This window comes from Ammospiza nelsoni, chromosome 3 (assembly GCF_027579445.1).
Source record: "Ammospiza nelsoni isolate bAmmNel1 chromosome 3, bAmmNel1.pri, whole genome shotgun sequence".
NCBI lineage: Eukaryota > Metazoa > Chordata > Aves > Passeriformes > Passerellidae > Ammospiza > Ammospiza nelsoni.
The window spans coordinates 88,096,424-88,119,873 of NC_080635.1; the positions used below are offsets into that span (position 1 = coordinate 88,096,424).

The 23,450-nt window shown below is 37.5% G+C and overlaps 2 protein-coding genes across 5 annotated transcripts in view; one reads left to right on the forward strand and one right to left on the reverse strand.

The window, feature by feature from the left end:
- The window catches only part of ANGPT2 (angiopoietin 2), a 40,598-nt gene extending 23,322 nt beyond the window's left edge, over nt 1–17,276 (reverse strand). For both annotated transcript variants that reach the window (XM_059468146.1, XM_059468145.1), the window contains exon 1: nt 16,744–17,276. In XM_059468146.1, the coding sequence (XP_059324129.1) occupies nt 16,744–17,028 (285 nt within the window). In that variant the 5' untranslated portion in view covers nt 17,029–17,276. The remainder of the gene's footprint in view (nt 1–16,743) is intronic.
- MCPH1 (microcephalin 1) overlaps nt 1–23,450 on the forward strand; it is a 120,037-nt gene that overhangs the window by 67,770 nt on the left and 28,817 nt on the right. The window lies entirely within an intron of this gene.

Here is a 23,450-nt window from a genome sequence, read left to right on the forward strand (position 1 = left end):
AATTACCTTTTTTTTCCATTTTATGTTATGAATGATGTCTTGCATTTGTTCTTTGCTGCCAAATGTTTAATCTATACTAATTAAACAGTCATGTTCCTGGCAGCATTTAAGCTCCATACATACATCCCTCCTTTGCCCAACGCTACCCCATATTAATAGTACAAGCAGTGCTGGGTGCTTGTTCTATTTTATAGAATTTGTCAGTTATTGGAGCAGGCTTTCCAAATAAAGTTTGGTGATTTTATTAATGTTTATAGTCTGATTCTGTCAAGTCTAACATTTATTTTCAGCAAGAGGTAATGTTAATAATGAGTTTCTATACAGTGCTGTGTCCTGTGTGAACAGGTTGTGTTACAACACATATTGCATGCTTAGTCATCTAATGTAGATACAGAGAAAACTGCAGGGCTAATGACACATATATAGTGATTTTCCTCTAACTTTTGTTTTGGATTTTAAAAAGTGGAGTAGATCCAATAGAAAACCTAGCAACAAAAGATATATTTACAGCTAGGCACCTTTTAAATATCCATGGAAGCTACAGAGTTTGGTATATTGTAGATGCCTGGGCAGTAAGGAGCTAATGTGTTGTTCTGCCTCAAATGCTAATGGCTATTCAAGTGGGCAAGTAAGAACAGGATGTGGCTAGAAAGAGGGGCTGTCAGAAAGTAGGGCAGCAGCTTTCTGGAACCCACTTCCTACTTCTGGTCTGTGGTGACCACATCAGCATAATCAGGGTCAAGAATTAGGCATGAACTGTCGGCTCAGGGTCAATCCAGTAGAGGGGGATCAAGACCATCAAAAGACCCTCAAAGACCCTCAACCCATTTCCAGAAAAGTCCAGAAGAATAGACTGCACCTGCTCACTTATTTACACAAAGAGTGAGAAACCTAAGTCCCAGGAGAGGGAAATTTACCTATAAAACGGTGCCACCCCTACAAAGCTTGGGTGGCACCACCAGGACCTTGGACAACCTATTGGCTGGATCAGTGCTGGACCCAGAACTGGTGATCCCCTTTCCTCTCCTATCTCACTTCTCTTTATAGGGGCAAACATATTTCCATGCCAAGTGTGTAGTCTGTTGATAAAACTTTGTGAGCGGTTTTCTTTTGGACCCCTTTGGGTTTTGCCACTCTTCTTTGACCAAAGGCATTGAGAAATTTTGAGTACTCCCTTCCACAAAGGAGTGACATGTTACACATATATTAAGCTGTCAAAAACTTTGAGTTATAGTTCTCACATCCCTGATAAAAATATCATGAGCTTTATTTAGAACTTATCTTTGCAAATTTAAACCACTTGCTTTAAAAGCTCTTCCAATGCCTGTGGTCATCATCCAGGTGCTTTTTTCACCAAGACGTTCATTATACACACAAAAGCAAGCAAGATGGAAATTTTACTTAAACATCCATAGGCAGATTTGCTTAGTTTTAGTAACTGGTCAAAATAAGAAAAGCTGAGTCTCATTAGTTCCTTTGGGAATACTTTTTCAGAGTATAGATGCGACCTTCCTGCTTCTCATACTCCAGATATCTTGAGGTATCTTTAACCTAGTAATGCTTGGTCTTAGTTGCCCTGCCCTTTTTTCAGAGTGGCAGTGTTCTTTGGATTGTGGCCACATCTGATTTCTTCATGAGTCATCTGAAGTAGAATTTATCCCATAATTTGGACTGGGGGTTTTTTTTGATGCTGTGTCAATGTGCAGTTTTCTGATTGTAAAAGGTTATCCTTATATGCCACAGAATCCTTAAATTTCTCATTCACAGATACATTTTTTAATATAAAGACAAAAATGTAGGTTTTTTCACAGACTATTTTAACAAACTTAATTTTCAGTTAAAATACTAAATATTTAAATTGTTTATTTGTAGTATAATTGAAGTTTGTACATTAGGAGGGTTTTCTTGGTATCAGCCAACTTGGATCCTACTGGATATGAATAACAGTGAAATGTTATCCAGTAATGTACTTTTTAAAAAAGAAGGAAACATTGCCTCAATTTCATTACAGCTGTTCAGGTAGGCAGTATTTTACCAACATATAATGCTACACATGCTCCTTAATGTGCGTGTGTAACCATATTGACAGGCACTCCATGTGTGCTTGTATTTTTATTTCCACATCACATGAATACATCGGTGTTATGAAGGCAAAATATTGTCAAGATTTCAATTTTGCAGACAGTTTTGTTCTCTTTAAAATAGCTTTCATACTTATTTTCAGTCTGTTCCTGTTCCTACTGCTTCAAGTCAGGATGGAAATAGAAGAATCACTACCCTTTCCAAGAACCATTTATCTTGACAGACCTAAGGGAACACATTTTTAAGGGCATTGCATCAATCTCCATCAATCAGACCTTAAGCTATTTTAAAGTAACTTTTAATAAAATAATTTATTTCTTCATGTTTTCTGGAACTAAGTTATCAATTTTAGGAGTCTGTAACTTTTGGAAAAAATTAGTACGCTGCAGAAATAAGAGCGTCTGAAAAAGAGACATTTAAAATTTTCTTTTTTTTCCTTTTCCCTAGAGCAGCAAGTCCCAATGGTCTATGAGTTATTTCTCAAGGGAGGGAAAAAAATCTTTTGGGAATGTATATGGGAATGCTTGAGATGTCTCTATGCCCCATCAAACATGTCTGCCTGTCCAGACCTCCAGCTAAGATTTTTCTCTTATCTCATTTTCCTGTCAGCAAACAAAAGGTGAAAGTAACATCATAAATGAATACTATCTGGAAGTGAGCTGTGATTTACTGGAAAATGTTGAAGCTAAAATTGTGTAATAAAATACTAAAGGTTTAAATGCTAACTCTTAAAATAGTAAACACAGACTTTGAAGTAAATGATATGCAGATGGTTGTGGTAGGGACATTTGTGCACTAAATGAAAGGTTACCAGCCTATTCTCCTGTCTGATTACACTACATTTAGAGGAAACTGTTACACTTTTATAATTTACACTTGCTAGCAGAAGAAAAATATTCCTCCCCTCCTTTACTGTCAAAACTCCACTTAAATAAAAACTAAATTTTCATTAATGTAACATGAAATAAAATGTATGAAATGTCTTAATTTTCTATACAAGTTTATATTTGTAAAGAATTACTTTCAATCTGTGTTCCTGAATGGAAGTATTCTGTATATAATTCTAAAAGTTATTACAGGATGATTGAACTTTCTACTGTATGTTCTGAACTAACTATGAAAGTTACAATCCAAGTGATGATGTTGAAAAGGCAAAGGAGCACTTAGGAAAAGGGAAGAGACTTTGACAGCTGAAACACTCCCAAAAGCTGTGGTATAGTTGAGTGAGTATAGACATTCCAGACGCTGAGTTTATTTTGTCCATGTAACACTACACTACTGCTTTCTTACCTACACATGTGTGTTGTCATTTGGAGGATGACATGGGTTCTTTGTACTGTAAATGATACATGTACTTTCTATGGTGCATTTCTGCATTAAATTGCAAATGAAAAATATTCTTTGCAAAAAAGCACTGCCAACGGAAACTAAACAGTCAACTTGACAAACCGCTTAACAGTGTCAATTTCTATGTAGGTAGGTAAAAAATTTTATAAAAACCAAATTTAACAAGAGTATCTTCAAAATTAAAATCAATTATTTGGTGATTACCCTTACTCAATAAGAGTTAAGGCTATTCATTAAGGCAATAATTTAAGATTCTGAATCACCATTTTTATGGACCATAGCTGCTATGGTATTTCTCTTAAAAACCAGGGAAGGAATTCATAAAGTTCCCATTAGTCTAAAAATAAAGAATAAATAAATAAATAGTGTGAGTCATGAATGGCATTTTGCCGAAGTTCAGTAGCACTGAAGCCAGGAAGACAAGAAGCCAGTGATGCTTCAGCCATTCACTGAAATGCATAAAATATTTTCATTATATGCAACAAGCCACCAATACTCAAAATTAGGATTCCATATTTATTAACAGTGTAGGAAAGACTGCTAATCAATATTTAAATTTTAAAAACTAGGTTATGGCATTGGACTATAATTTCCCAAATTGAATATTCAAACCTTTTGGAGACAAGTCTATATGTTTTCAATCAGATTTTGGACTTTACCAGACCAGTGTAAGGATGAGATTGTGCCCTATAAGATGACATCTGAATAAACGCTTGCTGTCCCAGATCTTATTTCTCATAATCCTTTCTCATTTGTGTATTTTTTCCATTCCACTGAGCAACTGAAATAAACTTACTATCAGATATGCTGGTGACATTTTTCATGAAAAACATTGTCTGTGTAGCCTTATAAACGTTACAAAATATTTAGCAAATGTATCAGTCACACTTAAAGCCATTTATCTTTTTTATCTCAAACAATATCAAGTGTTTTTTTATGAACTAATCTTTCAATGGGCAAGTCTATTTTAGAGAATAGCTCATGATGTGGTGAAGCAAATCAGAGATCAAGTTTTTGACGAATATGAAGCAAATTCCACTTTTCAAAACATGTTACTGGGGAAGTGAAAAAGAGATAGGCATTTACAGTTCATTTTCAGCATTGCTTTCTAGGGAAGCAGTCATCTTGCATTCCATTTCCAACCAGAAGGAAGAATGATTTGGAGTTCAAGGATCAAACTAGTTAGGAAGCTATGGTACACAATTAGTCCCGTTTGTGAGCTATAAAACTGGGTGTCTCCAGTTTCAAAGCTGTGTTCACAGAGCATCTTTCAGCATGACAAAAATTAGATTCTTTTTAAAGTTCACAGGTTAAGGAAACTGAAAGCATTTTTAGTAGTTCTTAAGCTTTGCAACATACTGGCATCTAATCATAGTTTATTGAGTTTTTATGAGCTCTTTTTCTTGTAGAAGAAGCCTCAATGATGCTACCAAGTGACAACCAGTCATTTTTGCTGAAGGCCTGACAAATGTTGAATGCTCAAGACTTTAGGGAAGCACATGTCAGCTGCTGATTTCAGTTTTGAGGGACTGAATTTCTTTACTAAGAACCTATTCACTGATTTTGGAGGGGAGAAGAGAAAGTAATTCATGCTCAAGTACTGTAGCTCTTTTTTTAAGATGTGCTGCATCTTTCTCACTGCTGTTTCAATTGATAATATTCTAGATGGACTGCGGAAGTGGAGTGCCTGGAGAACTGCTACATTTACATCACCAGCTTGAAAATTCCTCACTTGCTGGACCAAACCTGTCAGAGAACTTCCCAAACTTTCCAAAACACTGGGCAGGGGAAGCAGGACCCAAAAACCAACTAGCCTTAAATATGGCTACAGAAAAAATTAAAGGCTGCCTTGAAAAAGAGAAGCTCAGAGGGTCACCTCTGCTTAGTTAAAAAAATTAGGGTCCTTATATGTTCTTGTCAAATGCCACTTATTTATTTCTCTTTACTGTTCCATTAGCCCAGCTAAGAGTCTTTAGTGCAAAAGTTTCTGAGGAATTCCATGCTTGAAAGTTAAACCAGGAAGCTACTGTGTTAAAAGTGGACAAACACAAATATTTGGAAGCAAGATCAGAACATATAAGCAGCCTATTGCAGAAACAAAACATAGTGTGTGATGCAGAAAAAGAATTAAATTATGTAATCCTGATTTAAAAATACTTCTTTTTTTTTTTTTTTTTGGTCTCAATAGCTGGAATAATCCATCTAAAAGCAGACAGTTTAGGTTTTCAGAACAGAAACATGAAGACAGGTCTTTTCATCCATTGCTTTCAAAATTTCCTCTTTGTCTCTGGTACCTCCTGAGCACTCAGGTGGTGATGCAAAGTCACCTCTTGAGTTGAGCTCCAGTCAGTGCTCCTGAAAGCTTCACACCAGGCAGCTGCCAGTATGTGCCCTTTTAGAAAAACCAGAAGCCAAATCCTCTCAAAACAAATGATGCTATTGGCATTAACCATAAGAGAAGAGGAGAAAGTGTCAGGAAAAATGTCTGAGAACCAAAGCTGTACTCATTATAGGATGGATATTTTATGAGAGGACACTGTTCCCTGTCTGTCAAGATCTGACAAGGGCCACTGAAGAGGGAGACTTTTAAATATGTTTTCCAGAGACTCTTGGATATAAAACTCTGCTGTCAAGATGAGTAAGCACATTAGCAGTGGAGAAAGTACATCAACACTATATGCACCTAGCCAGAAAAGAAAGCTATCTATCTTACATTTGAGAGGTGGGCCCGTGCAAATATCGTACATTTCCATAAGGCCAAATGCAAGGTCCTAAACCTGGATCCAGGAAATCCCAAACATAAGCACAGGCTGAGCAGTGGAGGGATTGATGGCAGCCCTGACAAGGAGGACTTGGAGGAGGTGGATGAGAGGCTGAGCATGCCCTGGCAGTGTGTGCTCACAGCCCAGAAAGCCAGTTGTATCCTGGGCTGTACCAAAGCAGTGCGGGCAGCAGGGCAAGGGAGGGGATTCTGCCCCTCTGCTCGGGTAGGACCCCAGCTGGACCTGTGCTGCATCCAGCTCTGGGTCCCACAGCATTAGAAGGGATTTGAATGGAGGAAGGCCACAAATATGATCCCATAGTTGAAGCACTTCTATGAAAACAGGTTGAGAGAGTTGGAATTTTTCAGTCTAGCGAAGGTTTTTAGTGACCACAGAGCAGATTTCCAGTACCTAAAGGGGGCTTACGAGAAAGCTGGAGAGGGACTTTTCACACAAGCATGTAGTGACTGGACAAGAGGGAAAGTAAACTGGAGGAGGATAGGTTTAAGTAGAAGGAATGTAGAGGAAAGGGACAGCCAGGAAGCTGCATAAGTTTAATAGAAGGAAAGAAATAAAGAAAATGAATCTGTGTGAGCAGAATTTTAAAAGTGCATGTGGATAGGAATAGGGATAGGAATTCTTAATGACAGTAAGCTGCAAAGGGGGACTGGAAGGCTGATCTTAAAGCCAGCTGAGGAAATGAATTCTCTGTTTTGTTTGAAGTTTAAGAAACATTATCAAGTTGGACGAAAATTCACTGAGGGAAATGGTGAGTGCAAAGGACTTGACTGGATGAGACTCTTGGGAGATGTTGCTCCCACATGGACTAGAGAGGGACAAGAGAAAGAAACTGTTTATTTCCTTGTGATGAAAATTATTACTCTTTTTTCTATTCCAGTAGGATCCTTAGTTAGTTAGAGGTAGTCCACATAAATTAGGCCTTAAAGCACATATCTGATTTACTGGTCTACTCCATTATCAACTTCAAATACTTTTTCAATATTGTTTTATTAATACTTAGTTATTGAAATGAAGTATTTTTCGTTTCACTAAGAAGTCAGTGGGAATTTTTCTACTTGTTTGGAGCAGAGCTAGGATTTTGTATGCTGTCCTCAGACCCTTTTTAAAATAATAAAGTTTACCATAACAAAGAAGCTGAACTCAAGACATGGCTGAGTTTTTTCTAGATTCAAGTCAAATAAACTTACATGTCAGGGGAAAAAATTATGGTATTTTTAACTATATATTTAAACTTTCTTGCCTAGCTGGTAAACTGTAGTTGACAGAATCCTTGCTTGTATGTGCTAAGATTTCAACAGGGTCAGATTGTTTATATTTGTTGTAGTTTATACTCTTTCTAAGGGCTAGGTTATTGGTCTAGGGGCTTACTTTCTAGTTATTTGAACTTTGTTTCATCATGTCAGAGTAGTTTTCAGAAAACATTCCCAGTAAGGCTCCAGTAGCAGTTACAATAGGGTTTTTTAATTTACTATTACTTTATAGGCAAACATTATATCTGACAGAAAATCTGACATCAGGATGACAGTTTAACATAAGTGAAAACACAGGGATAGTTAATACGGTCAAAGTTCAGGCCTCACGCAAGGGAGCTTAGGAGGTTTTTTAAGTCGATTCCTTAGAAGCAGTAAAACACAAGATTTTGTATTTTTTACTTATTCATTTAAGCTGTCTTTTGCCTACTTTATCTGTTTTTTTAAGTTGTGCTAAGAAACTGGAAACTAATGTTTCATTTGAATAGTTGAATTACCCTGTTTGTAAAAAATCCTTCTGAAAAGAAAAGCAAAAATAATACAATTTTTTCATTAGGTCTTCACCGGGGAATTTTCTTGAGTAAGAAAACTGTCTGACTGGATAGGGTATCTGTTAATGCAAACTGAAGTATGGCAAGTGTGTTTTCCATTACTACATGTATTTCAGTCTTGATATGCAGCTTTTTCGTGTTTGAATGTTAAGACTTTGCACAGCTGAGATTGTCAGTTGACAGCTGATACCCTGGAAAAATGAGGCTATTGCTTCTTGACTGAATGGCATATTCTCCTTAAGGTGCTGGTTTATATTTCATTCTGAAACTGTGGGTTGGAACTAGTATCTTGCAGGTAGTTACACCTTGTAAATGGAAAATAAGGAAATTGTTGCATAGAACATAATGTAGTACATGGGGAAAGACCTAAAGCAAATATATAAAGTGTCATAACATGATGTCTACAAGTTCTGTCAAGGAAGACAAAACTGAAATGATTTTTAGGTACCAGGGATCAAAATTAAACCTCTCAGCTTACTCAGGTACCTCCGTGTACATCTGTCCATCAGGTCACATGATGAGCAGAGCCCTGCGGTGCACAGATGTCACATCACGTGTGGGGAGCTGTATGGGGGCTATGGCTATTGCCCAGGAAATGTCCTTTCCACTTAGCTGGGAGTCTCCCCATTCCCACACCCTGACAGAATGGAACAAAGAGGCTTTTTCCTTCCAGGATCACACACATCAGGTGCAGGCCTGAACCAAAAAGCAAGCACAGCGATGAAGCTGATACGGTGAGTGCAGGAGGTGAATGACTCTTAGTGCCTGCAGCGTGAGAATGAACAGGTCTGCAGAGCTGTTGTTTGGACAGGGCTTAAGACACTGCTCAGTCATTTTTATACTAGAGATTTTCAGAAGATCCTACTATTTTTAAATGGATACAATTATTTTCTCCAAAGACGAGAACTTTTAGGTTTTCTCCCTGTCAAAAAGTTCTTTTCAATGGAGTGATAAAGATCAAACATTTGCTGAGTGTGTTTTCCTGTGATTTTTATAAACAGTTTATTCAAAAAACATGCTAAAACTTTGCTTCTCAAGTACACAAATTATGGCAGCTGTGTGATTATGCTGTACCACACTAGAATGCTCTAATAGGATAGTTTTGATTTTATTCTGAATTCATCAATGCTTTAGTACAGATTTTGAAGTGCACACAGCTAGTTTCAATCTCTTGTTATTTATATTACTAAAAGGTATTACACAGTCTAACACTTCAATGCCTAATAGAAGAATTTTAGTAGATAATATTGAGAGAGCAGTAATGAAGGCTTTTCCCCCCTTTCTGGAAACAATAAGCTCTCGCTTGTGTCACCACAACACAGTGATTTTAATACCTGAGCAAAATCAATGCTACAAATTTGATATGTTGTTCCCTAGAGGGTAAAGGAACTTTGTATAGTTGTGGGTTTTATTTTAAAACTCTATCATGATGCTTGAGACCTGAATACAAGTACAAAAACTAAAAGATAATTTTTTCCCTACATTATTAAAAGGAGTTTGAGCAAAGCTATGACATTTCATGCTGCGTGGTTTTAACAAGAGATCTCCAGAGACAGCTGAATTGGAAAAAACATTGCTGTCATCTAAGAATTCTGAAGTATTTGCTTGTCTAGAGAGGAAAATGTTTCCTAACAGCTTCTGTGAATAGTGAATTCTGTGAAGAATACAAGATTCCCATGCATACTTTTATTAGCAGAGAGGGGTTAGCAGAAAGATGGTTGCATATTCTATCAGCCTTCTCTTTTTGGTAGTAAGACCTTTTTCTGACCTTAGTAGACTCCTGGAAGATTATTAGCTAAACTGATAAAGCTTCATATGGGCAGTATAAAGACAGCAGAAAAGTTCCTGTAGCTTCCTGCTCTCTCTGCAGACCAAGCCATAATGTGCTGGAAGTTGGAAAGAGAATAGATAGATATCATTTCATCATACAAATTGCAGGATACGTTTGCTGAGCTTTATAAACAACATCTTAATTTTAGGGTTAACCTGTTCCACAAAGAGATAAAATCTAACAGGATTTTCAGTAATTACTTGGAACACAATAAGAATTTCTTTTAAAGAATCTTTTAAGGATTTTTCTAGGCAGCTGAAGAACTCAGTGAGTGTTTGCAGAACTATCTAGGTGTGGGATTCTTTTTTTTATACAAAACATAGATCTGGATTTTACAACCTAAAGCATTCTTTAACATCTCCTCTGGGCCTGGTTTACTTGGAATAGACATCAGGTTCACCAAAAAATATTTCTCTTTATTCTCTCTAGAGAATAAATAAGATTTCTTTTTCCTCTGCCCCATTGCCTAGAAATATGTCTGGTCAAGGAAATGAAATTATCGCAGTATTTTTAACTTACTGTGTGCATCAGGTTATTTGGTTTAATGCTGTGTAATGTGCCATATCTTTAAAGCATTTCCAGGTGTTTAATTATTGTGCTATGCTTTTTTCTCCCCAAATGCTTTGCCTTTTTTTGGTTATCTGATGTTCATATTATTTTCCCCCCTCTAGTTTATATTTGGCTAGGCTGAGAAGTTCAAATAATTAAAAGACAGATAAAAATGTCAGTGCATATTTCTGAAACTTCTTATTCAGTGCCATAGAAACTCTCCTTTTCTTGAAGGATCTAGTGATACTTATGGTCCACTGACACATTGTTTTCACTGTTATTACCAGTGAGATATTTCTTAGGGTGCATTTGGACTACCCAAATATTTCCTGTGCATGACATCCTTGTTTCAGGTACATGCTTTTGGTTTTTTTCCCCCAAGAGCCATCTCTTCCCATTTTCCCTTATGCAGTCTGTACAAGTATCCTTAATGCTCCCATTAGTATCCTAATATGCTAACTAGATGCAAGAACCATTTCTCTCTGAAGTACAACTTGCATCTCCAGTTCCAGGAACTTTGGGTTTTGTGTTTTGGTTGGTTGGTTTTGTTGTGGTTTTTCTGTTTAGTTTTGGTCTGTGTTTTGGGGTTTTTTTTTTAAAGTAAGAGCTGTGACACACTGCAGCAGGCTACCTTGAGAAGTTGTGGATGCCCCATCCCTGGAAGCATTCAAGGTTTGGCTGGATAGGTCTTTAAGCAACTTGATCTGGAAGATAGCCTTGCCCACAGCGGAGGGGTTGGAACTAGATGATCTCTGAAGATCCCTTCCAAACCAAACAGTCTGTAATTCTGTGATTATCTCAGGATGTGGCAAGAGAAGACACCAAAATCTTATGGAAAAGCCATCAATCCTGATTTGACTCATACTCAAGCTGCTTTCTAACAAGTGGGAAGTATAACGTTAATGTATATATTCATTTAAGATTTGCAGTCGAGTCCACAGTTGAACCTTCTACCTATTGTCTCTGAATTTTCAGGCCTACAAACTCCAGTGCTAAAGTAGTATGTTAGGATGAGAGCCATGCAGCATGCTGGATTTTGTAAGTTTTTCAGCAATGCTGAAAAATCTGCCTCATCAAGGGGGATTTCTTTTTATGTTTTCCATTCCTCCATTTGTCTCCTTGAGGCTGAAGAGGCTGATTGAACTTACTCTAGGAGGCTAATTAATATAGACTGAGGCACCTGATGAAACTCTGGGTTTGCAAAGTTCCAAAGATCCAAGAGTGGCCCCTCTCTGTTGTAGGCACTAATGCAAGATGTAAGACTGTCTTCCAAACCAGTTGGCAACATTTTGCCTGTCTAGACCTATAACAATAGTAACAGTGGGGAAAACCATCTTACTTTGCCCTTTAGTCAAAGCTGTGTAGAAGGCCATGAAATAACAGGTGCAGCAGGAGGTTCTTGCACCAAAGTATGTAAAAAATTATTAAAGAGATAATCATTAACTAAGCTGCTTAATATTGTAAATCAAAGAATATGGTACATTTTCAAAAGCAAATAATGTAGTATGTAAAGGACAGTATTAAGCAGTTACTAAAGGTACTAGTTGTCATATTTTGAAGGTTAGAAGTGGGTCCAACCCATTTCTGTGGGCTTCAGAATAACTTCCATTCTAAGCAATACATACATATTAGCTTAGGAATCAAGCACATTTTGCTGTTTCACTCTGTAAATTTGAGGTGAGATACAAGTTGTTGCATTTTTTCATAATTAACAAGAAAAAAGGAGCAGTAACAAAAATTGTCTGTCAAAGAAACACCATCCTCAACTTCAGTCTCTCTGACAAAGTATCAAAGATGTGTTAAAGGTAATGCTGTTAAATTTTATATATTCAGTGGATATGCAAATAAAAAGAACTGGAAACTGGCAAGTCAGGAATCTTCAAGCTCATTTCCTATAAGTACATTGAAAAAAGTAAGAAAGAGAAGAAAACAAAAAAAGAAAAGAAAGAAAGAAAGAAAGAAAGAAAGAAAGAAAGAAAAAAAGGAAATTAAACCCTTGCTGTTGATAATTGATGAAGAAAATCTCCCATTTTGCTGTTTGGACCAGTCAAAGATGACAAGTTTATTGTCATGTTAATAACAAACAAAACACAGAAAAATATATCTTGAATGCTAGCAAGAGACTGATTCTGTAATCCTCTTTTTATCCCATTTTTTATTGATAACATCTTGGAAGTGAATTCTCTATTTCAATTTTGTCTTGCACAAAATCAACAAAGAAAATGAGATTTTCTTTTACAAATTTACAATTTCAGACCTGCAGCACCCATTTGGTATTGGCAGAATGATGCAGATATGGTTCCTATAAGTTTTTAAACACATTCAATAGCGTCATTTCAAATTCTTTCACTGAAATTTACCTACAGGAAGTACAACAATAAATTGCATAATTATATCATCCAGAGTAGTGTGGAAACTTTATCTGGTAACATACTAGTCTGAAAGTAAGAAAGTGTTTTCTTTTGTGTCCTACCAGTTTTCTTTTGCTTAGCAAGTAATCATTGATAGACAGAACCAAACACTTCTCACAATAAGTAAAAACAGATGCATTACTTAAGAAAGGAATGTAGGATTCAGGGTCAGAATCATTTCTTGAGTACTTCAAAGCCCAACTCTGTTCAACATATTTGTCCTTATTCATTGTGTGCAGATAGTTTTGAATGGCAGCATGTCAAAGTATCTTTTTGTATTTGACAAATGACATTCGGTACAGAAATAATTATAACCTTCCAGGGTATCAAGACAAGGGAAAATGAATCTCAGTTAAGTGTATCCAAAGAGACTGCATTTCTATCAGCAGTGCATCCCCTTCCTGGTCTGCTGGGATGATTCAGGATGAAGCTCTGTTAATGGGTTTTAGTGTTGACTCCTGAACCTGATTTTTATTTGCTAGTCTTTTGATCTGCTGATAAACTACAAATAAATTACCTGCATTCCAGATGCTATCATCAATTTGATCATACGTTGTTTTCAGCTGTTTCTAACAGGAAAGACTAAGAAAGACTGTTTCTTTTACACTATTGCTGTGGACAGTCATATCTCCTGAGTCATAGGATTCAATCAATATTAAGAAGCAAATTCAAGTCAGCATTCAGTTATTTCAGTGTCTTAATATCTGAAAAAGTGCAGTTCCTTGAGTACAAGTGCTGTGATCCAAGTGGTAAAGCTGCCATTTACTCACATAGAAATAGTTAAATTGTTGAACCTAAGGGATTGCCTGTCTTTTAGGAATATCTGAAAACCTGGTGTTGTATATTGAAAGTTCCAAAGTATAATAGCCAACATTTATGTTTATATTTAAAGTTTCCAGTCTTGTATCTCACTTGCATACCAGCCTGCTATCATCTCTAGTTAATTAAAAATTTTATTATTGAGAGCGTTACGCTCCCTGCTCATACACACATTAGAAAAAGATCTTACACTTCAGTATATAAATTGATCCCAAGATAGGAAAAGTCAAAGAGGAAAGTTCATTTTAGGTATATTGCAGCACAGCTGATCTAGCATTTTGGCCTTTGCTTCAAAGTATCACTTACTGGTTTACTGCTAAAGCATGGATTAGGTGGAATAAGGGTTTGTCCTAGCTTGTCATCTGAATGCTTAAACATAATCTGCTTTTTAAAAGACATTCTCCACTTTTATGTATGGCACATACAGATGTGGCATAATGCATTATTAAAGTTCAGATTGAAAAAAGATGTGTTTTCATGAAGAAGCAATTTGTACTAACTGTAGGAAAAAAAAAAAAAATCTTTTGCTTCCTATGCAGGAGCAGATCAGAAAAGAACCTGGACATATCAAACTCATTTTCTTCCCATTGTGTTTGTCCATTAAGCAGATGAAGCACACACTTCCCATGCTGCTCCATTCATACAGCCCAGTGTTCATTCAGAAACAGAACATTTCCTTTAGTTGATGGATTAAAGGCAGGAGAGGGGGAGGTGTGTAAAAATGTTTGGGGATGTGCAATATTTCAGGAACAACATTTAAAGGTTAATTCACACTAGAAGTCTGATGTATATTTCACACAACTTCAAAACAAGACCGGTTCTGCCTCTTAAATGAACAAAAATAACTTTTAAAGAGAAAGACCCAGTGAAGGTTTTTGTGCAATTGCTGAGAAGCTAAATGTCAGGTTATTTTTAAAAGCAATCTTGTATTACACTTTCAATACACTAAAAAAATAAGCAAATACAATTTTTTCTCCCCATCTTGACTGACCTTGCACTACATTTTGGGAGGTTGAAATATGAACCTAAGAATGTGTATTAGTGACCTTAAAAAAAAAAAAAAACAGTAAATAAACTCTGTAAGCAACTTTAAAGGTTATTGTTTGCTTTTTATCTTCACTTGCAGACCAGGTGTCTCTAGCAAAGTAAATCTGAGGAAAAGCTACTTTTTGTTGGAGGCTCTTTGTGAACAAAACAGATGACATAGAGAGCAGGTGTTAAAATAGTGAAAAAGGCAAACAGTAGATATTTTACAGGATGTTTAGCTGTGGAAGAGCTAGGAAAAAAAACAACAGGCTGTTCTAAAGCATCTTATTTAGAAGCCTTTGCTCAAATACAAGAAACATTTCTCTGTCTTGTAAATCAGAATCTATCTTTTGATCCCCCAAAGAATGGGTTAGAGATACTTATCCTATTCCTCTTGGCACTGAGTTCCCAGGGGCTGACAGGAAAAAACATAGTTTTTACTGAATAAGGATGCTTACTGGTTTCTGTTTACCTAATGCCACTTAGGATACTGTGTTTGTCTACTCAAGTGGCATTTAAGACTGAAGTGTTGTGTGATTTACTATTTATGTTAGGAAATTGCTTAGCAGCTGGGTAACTTAGACTGTTCTACTTTGTGTGGTTTTCATCCTACATTGCACATCTGTTAATTGTGGTATTAGCATTACAACAATGAGCATTGTAAATTAATAAGTAGAAAGGTAAGTATGTGGAGGAAAGAAAGTTTGCCTGTTTAAAAAAAAAAAAATCAAAAAACTACTGAACTGACATTATTTGTGTCTCTAAATTAAGCATCCTAAACCTATAAAGAGAGATTTAGAATTCCACACTGGAGCCTTCAAGTGTATGCATTTTGGATTTAATCTTCAAGGCTCATTTCCAGGTTGATGAAAACCCTCCGCTGTTTGTTTTGGAATGGGAAGTTTAACACTAACAAATTCTCCAGCAGGTTTCACTGGTTGTATCACAGGAGTTCTGTAACTTTGTAACTGATGAGAGGAGTGAGTCCTAGTGCAAAATTATTTTGTAACTATGTATGAAATGGCTATCCGCTGTAAAAAAATTGAATTTTCTCTATTTGCAACACAGATTTTTTCGTTATGAAGAAACCATTATGGCATCACTGGAACACATTTGTAAATACAGTGCCAAGTCTTTAAAATATTTATTGCTTGGAAGACAGGCATGTTGGTACAAAACATAAAGGCTCATAAATTTACTATGCAATTAGACTATACTATAACATCTTTCCAGGTAGTAGTGAAATAAAGGTTTTTAAAATCTAAATCTGTTGAACTGCATAGCATCTTGAATCAAATTAATTTCTGTAAAAATGTGAAATAGTGATCAGGTTTGTTCTCCACTAATAATAAAAATACATGCTGCAATTTTTTTGCCCTGCTCTTTCAGGTACAAATGTTGCCATTTTGGCAAAAAACATGTCAATTTTCCCTTAGTTCCAATGGTATTGCATTAAGGGAAGCTCTGTGGTATCTGTAACACTTTTTCCAGACTATTTTCCCTTGAATCTTGTACATTTCACTGAAAATGTTACAGGATGCAAAGGATAACCACTAAAGAATTTTCTTGAAATTCTATCTCTTCACAAGGCTGATTTCACTGCAAGTCTGACTTGCAGCCTTTGCTGGAGCTACAGTTCTTTATCAGTGCGATTTAATAGGTTAATTTCTTCATTCAAGTTTTGAAATCACATTTCAGATAACATTTTTCAGGCATGCCTCAGATAAAGGTACATTCTATATTCTTTAAATAGATCTAAAATAGCCCTTGCCATTATAAATTAGTAGCTGCTTCTTTCATGTCAGAAACTTCAGACATGCCCACAGTCCATCTGTGTATGTAATTTGTCCAAGCAACTCAAATGTAATGACAAATTTTAAGGCAGAGTCTCTGCACAACTGTGCAGTTCACTCTTCCTTGCCCGTTAATATTATGTTCTCAGACTTCAAAACAACTTTCTGATTGAAAGGTAATTCAGAAATTTAGCTTAGACAGTGCACTCTGTGAATTTAGGTACAGTTCAAGAAAAAATAAATCACACTGGAAGAGATAACAGGATGTTAGGTTTTGGGGATAGAAATTATATGACCTTACCTTCATTAGCCACTGCGTGTTGTTTTCCATGATGTTCTCAAGTAGCTGCAGTCTTTGAACTGAATCATCATAGTCCAGAGGTGCATCCCTTTGCACCGCGTTGGACACGTACGGGGTGGAGGAGCGGCAGTTGTCCGCCTCGGGCAGGAGGAAGGTGTAGCTGCACGACCCGTGCTGAACCTGGTACTGCTTCTTGCCTATCGTCTCCATGCTCTTACTGAAGGAGTTGTATCCTGAAGCTAAGATTATGCCGCAGCCCAGAAAGAAGTAGGCGGCCAGCTGCATTTTAATCCCTGCGGTAACTCGGCGGACCTAGAGAGCCTGGATGCGCTGGCCGGAGCCCGGCCCTAGCTAACCTGCGGCGCGGCCGAGCGCTCCGCTGCCATGTGCCGTGAGGCGAGGGCTGGCCCTGCCTGCCTGCCCCGGGCGGGCCGGGGAGGTGCGGCCGCTCCCGCCGTGCCCGCAGCTGTCAGGCGCGGGAAGCAGCTGCGGCCGCCCCGCCTGGCCCGCTGCCTTCCTGCGCCGCTCCCCGCCGAGCCCCGCGCCTCGCCAGCCCCGGCACTCGCTCCCCTGCCCTTATAGCGGGAGTGGGTAAGAGCCGGCGCACGTGTGGAGCGGAGCCGCTCCTCCCTCCCGGGCTCGCCGGGGCCGGGGGCAGCGCACAGCGGCTGGCGGGAGCGGGGCGGCGAGAGGAAACCCCAGGGAGGAGCCGGCAGCGGCAGGACCCCTGCGAATTCCTGCAGCACGGCTCTAATTAAGAGTTTCCTAGACAGAGCAATCAGTTCCGATAGCCTCCAACTATGCTAGTAAATGATTTGCGATGGTAATAATTTTTTAGTTCTTTACCCTCGACCACCCCCACTAAGCACACACACACACACACACACACATATGCATATATATACATACATATGTCCCTGGGCTTGTTTGTTCTTAATTTGTTTTCTTTAAAATGTGCTGAACCAAGATGTAATTTAGATGGTGTATAATACATTGTGGAATTATGGAGAAAGACGCTGTCCCATGCATACAAAAGCAGGCTTGGGTACATCCTTGCAAAGAGAACACGAGGGGCAGTAATTAGAGGTTTTCAGTTGAACACAGAATTTGTATTTTGCTGAATCTCTGAGATGAACACTCATTTTTTAGGCACGTCTTTCAAGAGTTAAGGGTTTACAAGCTTTCTATTTATTATTTTAAAGGCACTTTTTTTTCTTTATGTCATGGCTAATTTTGGAAGTGCTAATGTTAATAAAAGAGTTAGAAATCACAAGCTAGCTGGGACTGGAAGAGGAAAAACCATCCAGAGGCAGTGGCAGTAAGGGATAGCTCAGGAAGTGGCATGACTGAATAGGAATTACCCTGTTAGCTCTCCCTAACCCAATTCTGTGCCCTTGGGAGTGGGAAATACCCATAAAGGGGGAGGGAAATTCTAATACAGTCTTTGAAATTTATATGTAAGAGTAAAAAGGACTACTTCCCAACTCCCATGGTCTCTGCAATGATCGGTCATTTTGAAAAAGTGGAAAATTACTAGCGTTACCAGACCCTGGGAAAGAGTCCATTCCACTGAAATTCTGGAAAAGTTTACCTCTCTGTAAGGAGAAATTGTCTTCTTGAGACCAGCATGATAGGATACTGACTCCTGAAGACAAACTGCCTGAGATTTTGGCTCGGTCTGGATCTGGAAACTATAGATTTTTCTTAATTAAAACAAATAAAGGGAATGCCGTGCTAGTCAAACTAACATGAATCACTGACCAAAGTTTCTCATATTCAAGGAAAATCCCAGCATGTCTCGGGATCTCTTAAGACAGACTCTTACATAACTTGCTTTATCTTTATTATATATAGTGAATTAATGTGGCTTTACTTATTTATATCATGGAAGTTGTGTTCCGGGGTTGTCAAAAGGAGTTGTAGCAGCTAAAATTCATGTCTTAGATTGTTGAAAACTGCTGATACTTCTTTACATAGTTACCTCTGGAAAGGAAAATCTCTAGAATTTAATTCTTGTGAATTCCAGAAAGATTCTGATTATATTTGGACTGTGATGAGTGAAACCAATTTGTTGGATTTTTTCCTGTGGAGTATTCATATGCCACTGTTCATCCTTCTAACCAGAGGAAACAAAGGGATATGTTTGGAACAGTCAAGATTATTTGCATCAAAATTTATGTATTTGGAGGGTTTGGTATATGAAATATGCATTCTCCATCCCTTCAATTTTGTCTTGCAATACCCAAGCAGATAATGTTACAGCTACTTGCATTGATAACAAAGTTTCAAACTTGTTGTATACTGATTTCTAATTTTCAATTAATTGAAGTGTTTGAAAGAATGTTTAATTCCATGTGAATAACAGTCTTTGCAAGATACTTGACCAACCTACTATTATCCAAAAGACAGAAAATAGGATTGGATTAACGCACTACACTGTGTGAAGCATTTCTATCTAAGCAGATATTCCAATTCAGTATTTTCTGTTATTTGGGTACTTTAATTAATTTGCTAATTTAAATGAGAATTTCCTATTGCAACTTGTCCTTAAGTTGGTCTGTTCCTTGTTTTCCTTGCACAGCTAGCCCAAAAAAATTAGAGGCCATATCATACTAGTCATCCTTCCTTTCACCACCTTCTGTGTATAGTTAATAGAGTAGTGCTAAAAATTCGATTGCTCCAGCCCTGGAAATACCTGTTTCTTAATGAGGAAGAATTGGAGGATAATCTTTATTTTTCTGATTATATTTTCATGGATTTTTTAAATTCTTTAGTTGCATATTAAATGAAAATATGAGACTGAGCAGTGTAGTATTTTAGGAGTGTGCTTTTTAATTATTAGAAGTCTACTCAAGGCACTGAACACATATAAAAGACAAGATGTAAGGGAGAATCTGCTGGGATTTCATTGGACAGGATCTCCATGAGAGCCTTGATTAAATCAGTAGATTTTGAATGGCTATAAAGCTTGCCATCTGTGTGCCACCCTAATGAGTCACAGCACCGTTGTAATCTGGCAGCTCAGTTTTGCCGAGTTTTGGAGGAGAGATGAGTGTCTAGTGTCTCTAAAGGTTTGAACTGGAGTCTGTTTTCCTTTATGAAAAGCCAAAGCATGACCCTGGGAGGCCCTTGTGCTGTAATGAGGCCAGGAGCCAAACTGAATTTGGAGACTGCCTAGGAAGCCTTGCTGTATCTTGGGCCTCCACTAGGGAGAACTGTGGTTGTAGGAATACTGGAAAGAGAAACAAGTTCACCTTTTACTGTGTTTTAAGCTGGGCTTGGTTTTTGTGTCTTGGTTTTTTTGTTGTTGTGAATGAATGCATGAGTAAATGGCCAGTTGCTATGGCAGCTGTCTGCAGTTTGGGGAAAAGATAAGGAAAGCACAGGTATTATTCTGAGAAGTGACAACATACTCCTAATGGAAGACTCTCACCAGTACAGCAGGCACCACCACTTAGCTTCTACTCACTGTGCTTCTCATCTAGGTCTTGGAGTAACACCCTGAGGTGCACCATGGTAAAGTTTTCCCCAAGCTTCCATTGATAATCCCGGGCTGTATGGGCAGTAACTGAAATACACTGCCCCAAACACACATAACCAAGAGAGAGTTTTGCTGTTTCCCCATCTGGCTCCAATGGACTCATATTGCTTTAATGCGGTGCTCTCTCCCACTGTCCAGGAAAGTTAGTGATCGTTCACTTTGCCAACGAAATAAATACACATCCCTTTAACCCTTCGCTGCAGCTTAGTGCCGTATTTGGTGCATCTTTTGGAGCAGTAGATTGTGATCCTTCACCCTTTCTATCCTTTTGGGAGCAGCTTTCCCAGCTGTGAAGGAGGAAGTGGTCTTCTCTGCCTCTCCAGAGAGTCAAAGCCAGTCAGAGTTCAGGGGAAAAGAAAGTAGTAACAGCTAAATTTAGAAAACTGGTGTGAAAAGTAAGGCAAGTTAAATCCATTCTTGTCCTTGAAATCTGAGGAAGAGGAAGGAAGATGCCTGCATACAGCCTTTATACTGAGCCTTAGAGGCATTTTAACAAGTCTGCTTGAAAGGGAGGCTTATTCTGAAAACTGAATGGCTGAGAAGATCTGTCCCCTGCCAGTTATGAGAACGACCATTTCTTTGTTGGACATGTTGAAGTAGAGAGGAATTTAAATAATTTGGCATGGAGTCTTATAAATGTCAGAAACTGAGTAAAAAGTTATAATTCAGGCTAGTCACATCCTCTCAGTATTTCTTTCATGTTTGTTGTTCTCTTCATCTTTCATTTCTGCTATCGATATGGAGTGTTGTATTTACATTCATGATACATTTTTCCTGTAAACTAAAACACAGCTTTCAGCCTGTGAGTTCCTGCTTGCTTTAGAGCTGAGTGTATACAATATGTGCCATAAAATACCAAATAGTGGATTGACATATTTAAAGTACAAATTAGATTTTTCCCTTTTTAGAAAGAAGGTACCCACTCTACAGAACTCACCTTATAAGCAGAGCTGAAATGTGTATTTTGTCAAAACTAAACATTTAGAACATTTTGCCAGATGCGAGCAGGCAATTTCCTTTCCTGGGAAACAGTAAATTCCCTTACTCAGCCAGTCGTGGGTTTCTTCCATGCAGCAGATGAGTAGGCTGCTCTGAGAGAGATGCCTGAATTCTGCTAACATTATCTTTCCAACTACCATTTTCCTTACAGCTGCACAGCTTCTGTTTGACAGGCAGATACAGAGATCTTGTGAGATCTCTGATAGAAAAGGAAGCGTATAAACTTAAGAAATATAAGAAATGTTGACTTAGCTTTAGTCTGCTATCTGCAAACTTTGCCACTGTAAAACTTTCAAGATGTTGATTTGGTAGATAAGTTTTCATTTCAGCAGTTTACTCATTTTAGGAAGGGAAAGCTACATCAAAATATATTGTGCAAACTAAAGGCAAAATCATGTAAACAAGTAGGTTTTCATGCTTCATTTTTACAGGGTTATTTAATCTACATGTATAAATGCAAATGCTGCAATGTAATTTCAAAATCAAATCTGAGATTAAAAATAATCTGAAACATGGAATAAATCAATAAAATATTTTATATATTCCTGGTATTTACATTCCTCACATTTTGACACTCAATGTTAAGTTCCCACCTTTGGGTCCTGGTACTTTAATATTAGTTTATGATAGTTCCATTTGCTGTCTTCAAAATATTTTCCTTCACTGTAAGTAGTTTAGCATTTTTCTCAGGAACAAATGTCAACAAGGACAAGACTCATGAACTTCTAACTTATAAAACAGGGAGCAGGATCTAGGACCCTATTGGATTTTTAGGCTGCTGAAAATCTTGTCTGTTTTTAGATCTTGCACTCTTTTTCAAAGAGTGATAGATTAAGTTTTCCTATAAGCCAAACAATTTCTTTTCATCCAGACCCATAGTTCAGATTTTTAGCACTTTAAAATTAATGATAATATCTTAACAATTATTCCTACTTTCCCCACCATTTGCTCATTTTTATTCCATCTGAGCTTCTCCACCAGTCTCTCATGACTTCTTGAACAAAGTCTCAGGATTCCACTCACTTTCTCAGCTGCAGTTTATTTCTAACCACTCAGAACATCTGGTGTAACATCTTGTGAATTCATAATCAACTTTATGTTCCGTCTCTGACGTTCCATCACGTCTCCTTTGAGTGCCCTTCCTTACAAGGGAGGGCATTTGCCCAGTAGTTCTCATATTGTACTTCTGCAGAAGGGACAAGAGGTCAATAATCTGATCCACTGAAAATTTCAGTTACCACTCTGGCTTGGTGACTCAGTCTGTTTTTTCCCATCTTGCCTTGTGACATCCAATCCATCATTTCAGTACACAGTATTTTTCCTAGATGTCACAGCACCAGTGGAAGCATAATGCAGCCAAAACCAGACTTTGCGTATTCCCTTGGAAATTCTTTTTCTCTTTAACAATTGACACTGCCACCATCCTTCAATGCATTTAAATCTATAATCTGCCCGTTATGTTTCCTTTATCTCTCTGATATTTTATTCTCTCCCTTTCTTGATGCTATGCTTTCATTAATGTGTTTAAAACCCCTATCTTGGTCCTTATCATCAACATACTGAATTTTGTAGCATAAACTCTCTGGCTCCTCCATAGTATTTGAAACGTAACTTGCTTATGAAGCTTATTATGTTAGTTCTGCCTCAGTAAATCATATTCAGCTTTGCTGTCATAAGGATAGATGGTTAGACATCCATCAGAGCTTCACACAAGTAGATTATATATTTAATCGCTTTGAATTTGGAATATCTAAATCTAGCACCTCTCCTACCAATATGACAACTTTGTTGCTTTCTTTCTAGCCACTGGCTAGATCGGCTTTCCTGGACTGTCTTGGGTTAAACTAATCAGCCTATCAGATATTTAATTTGATCATATTTCCAAATTATAGACTAATTTTGGTGTCCCACTCTTTTTATAGTAACACTGTATTAACATTAAAAAGCATTATCTATATAAGCATAATTGTATCTGTATATATGTATGTTCTTAGTATGTTGTTGATGCCACTGTACCTAAAATATAATTGGTCATTTTAATTTAGCTTGGGACTTCATGATATCACATCCTGAGTAATAACAATAACATGAATTAATGGGGTTTTTTTAATTCCTGTCATTATCACTTCCACACATCTTATTAAATACAAAATGCTTCTTAATTTCT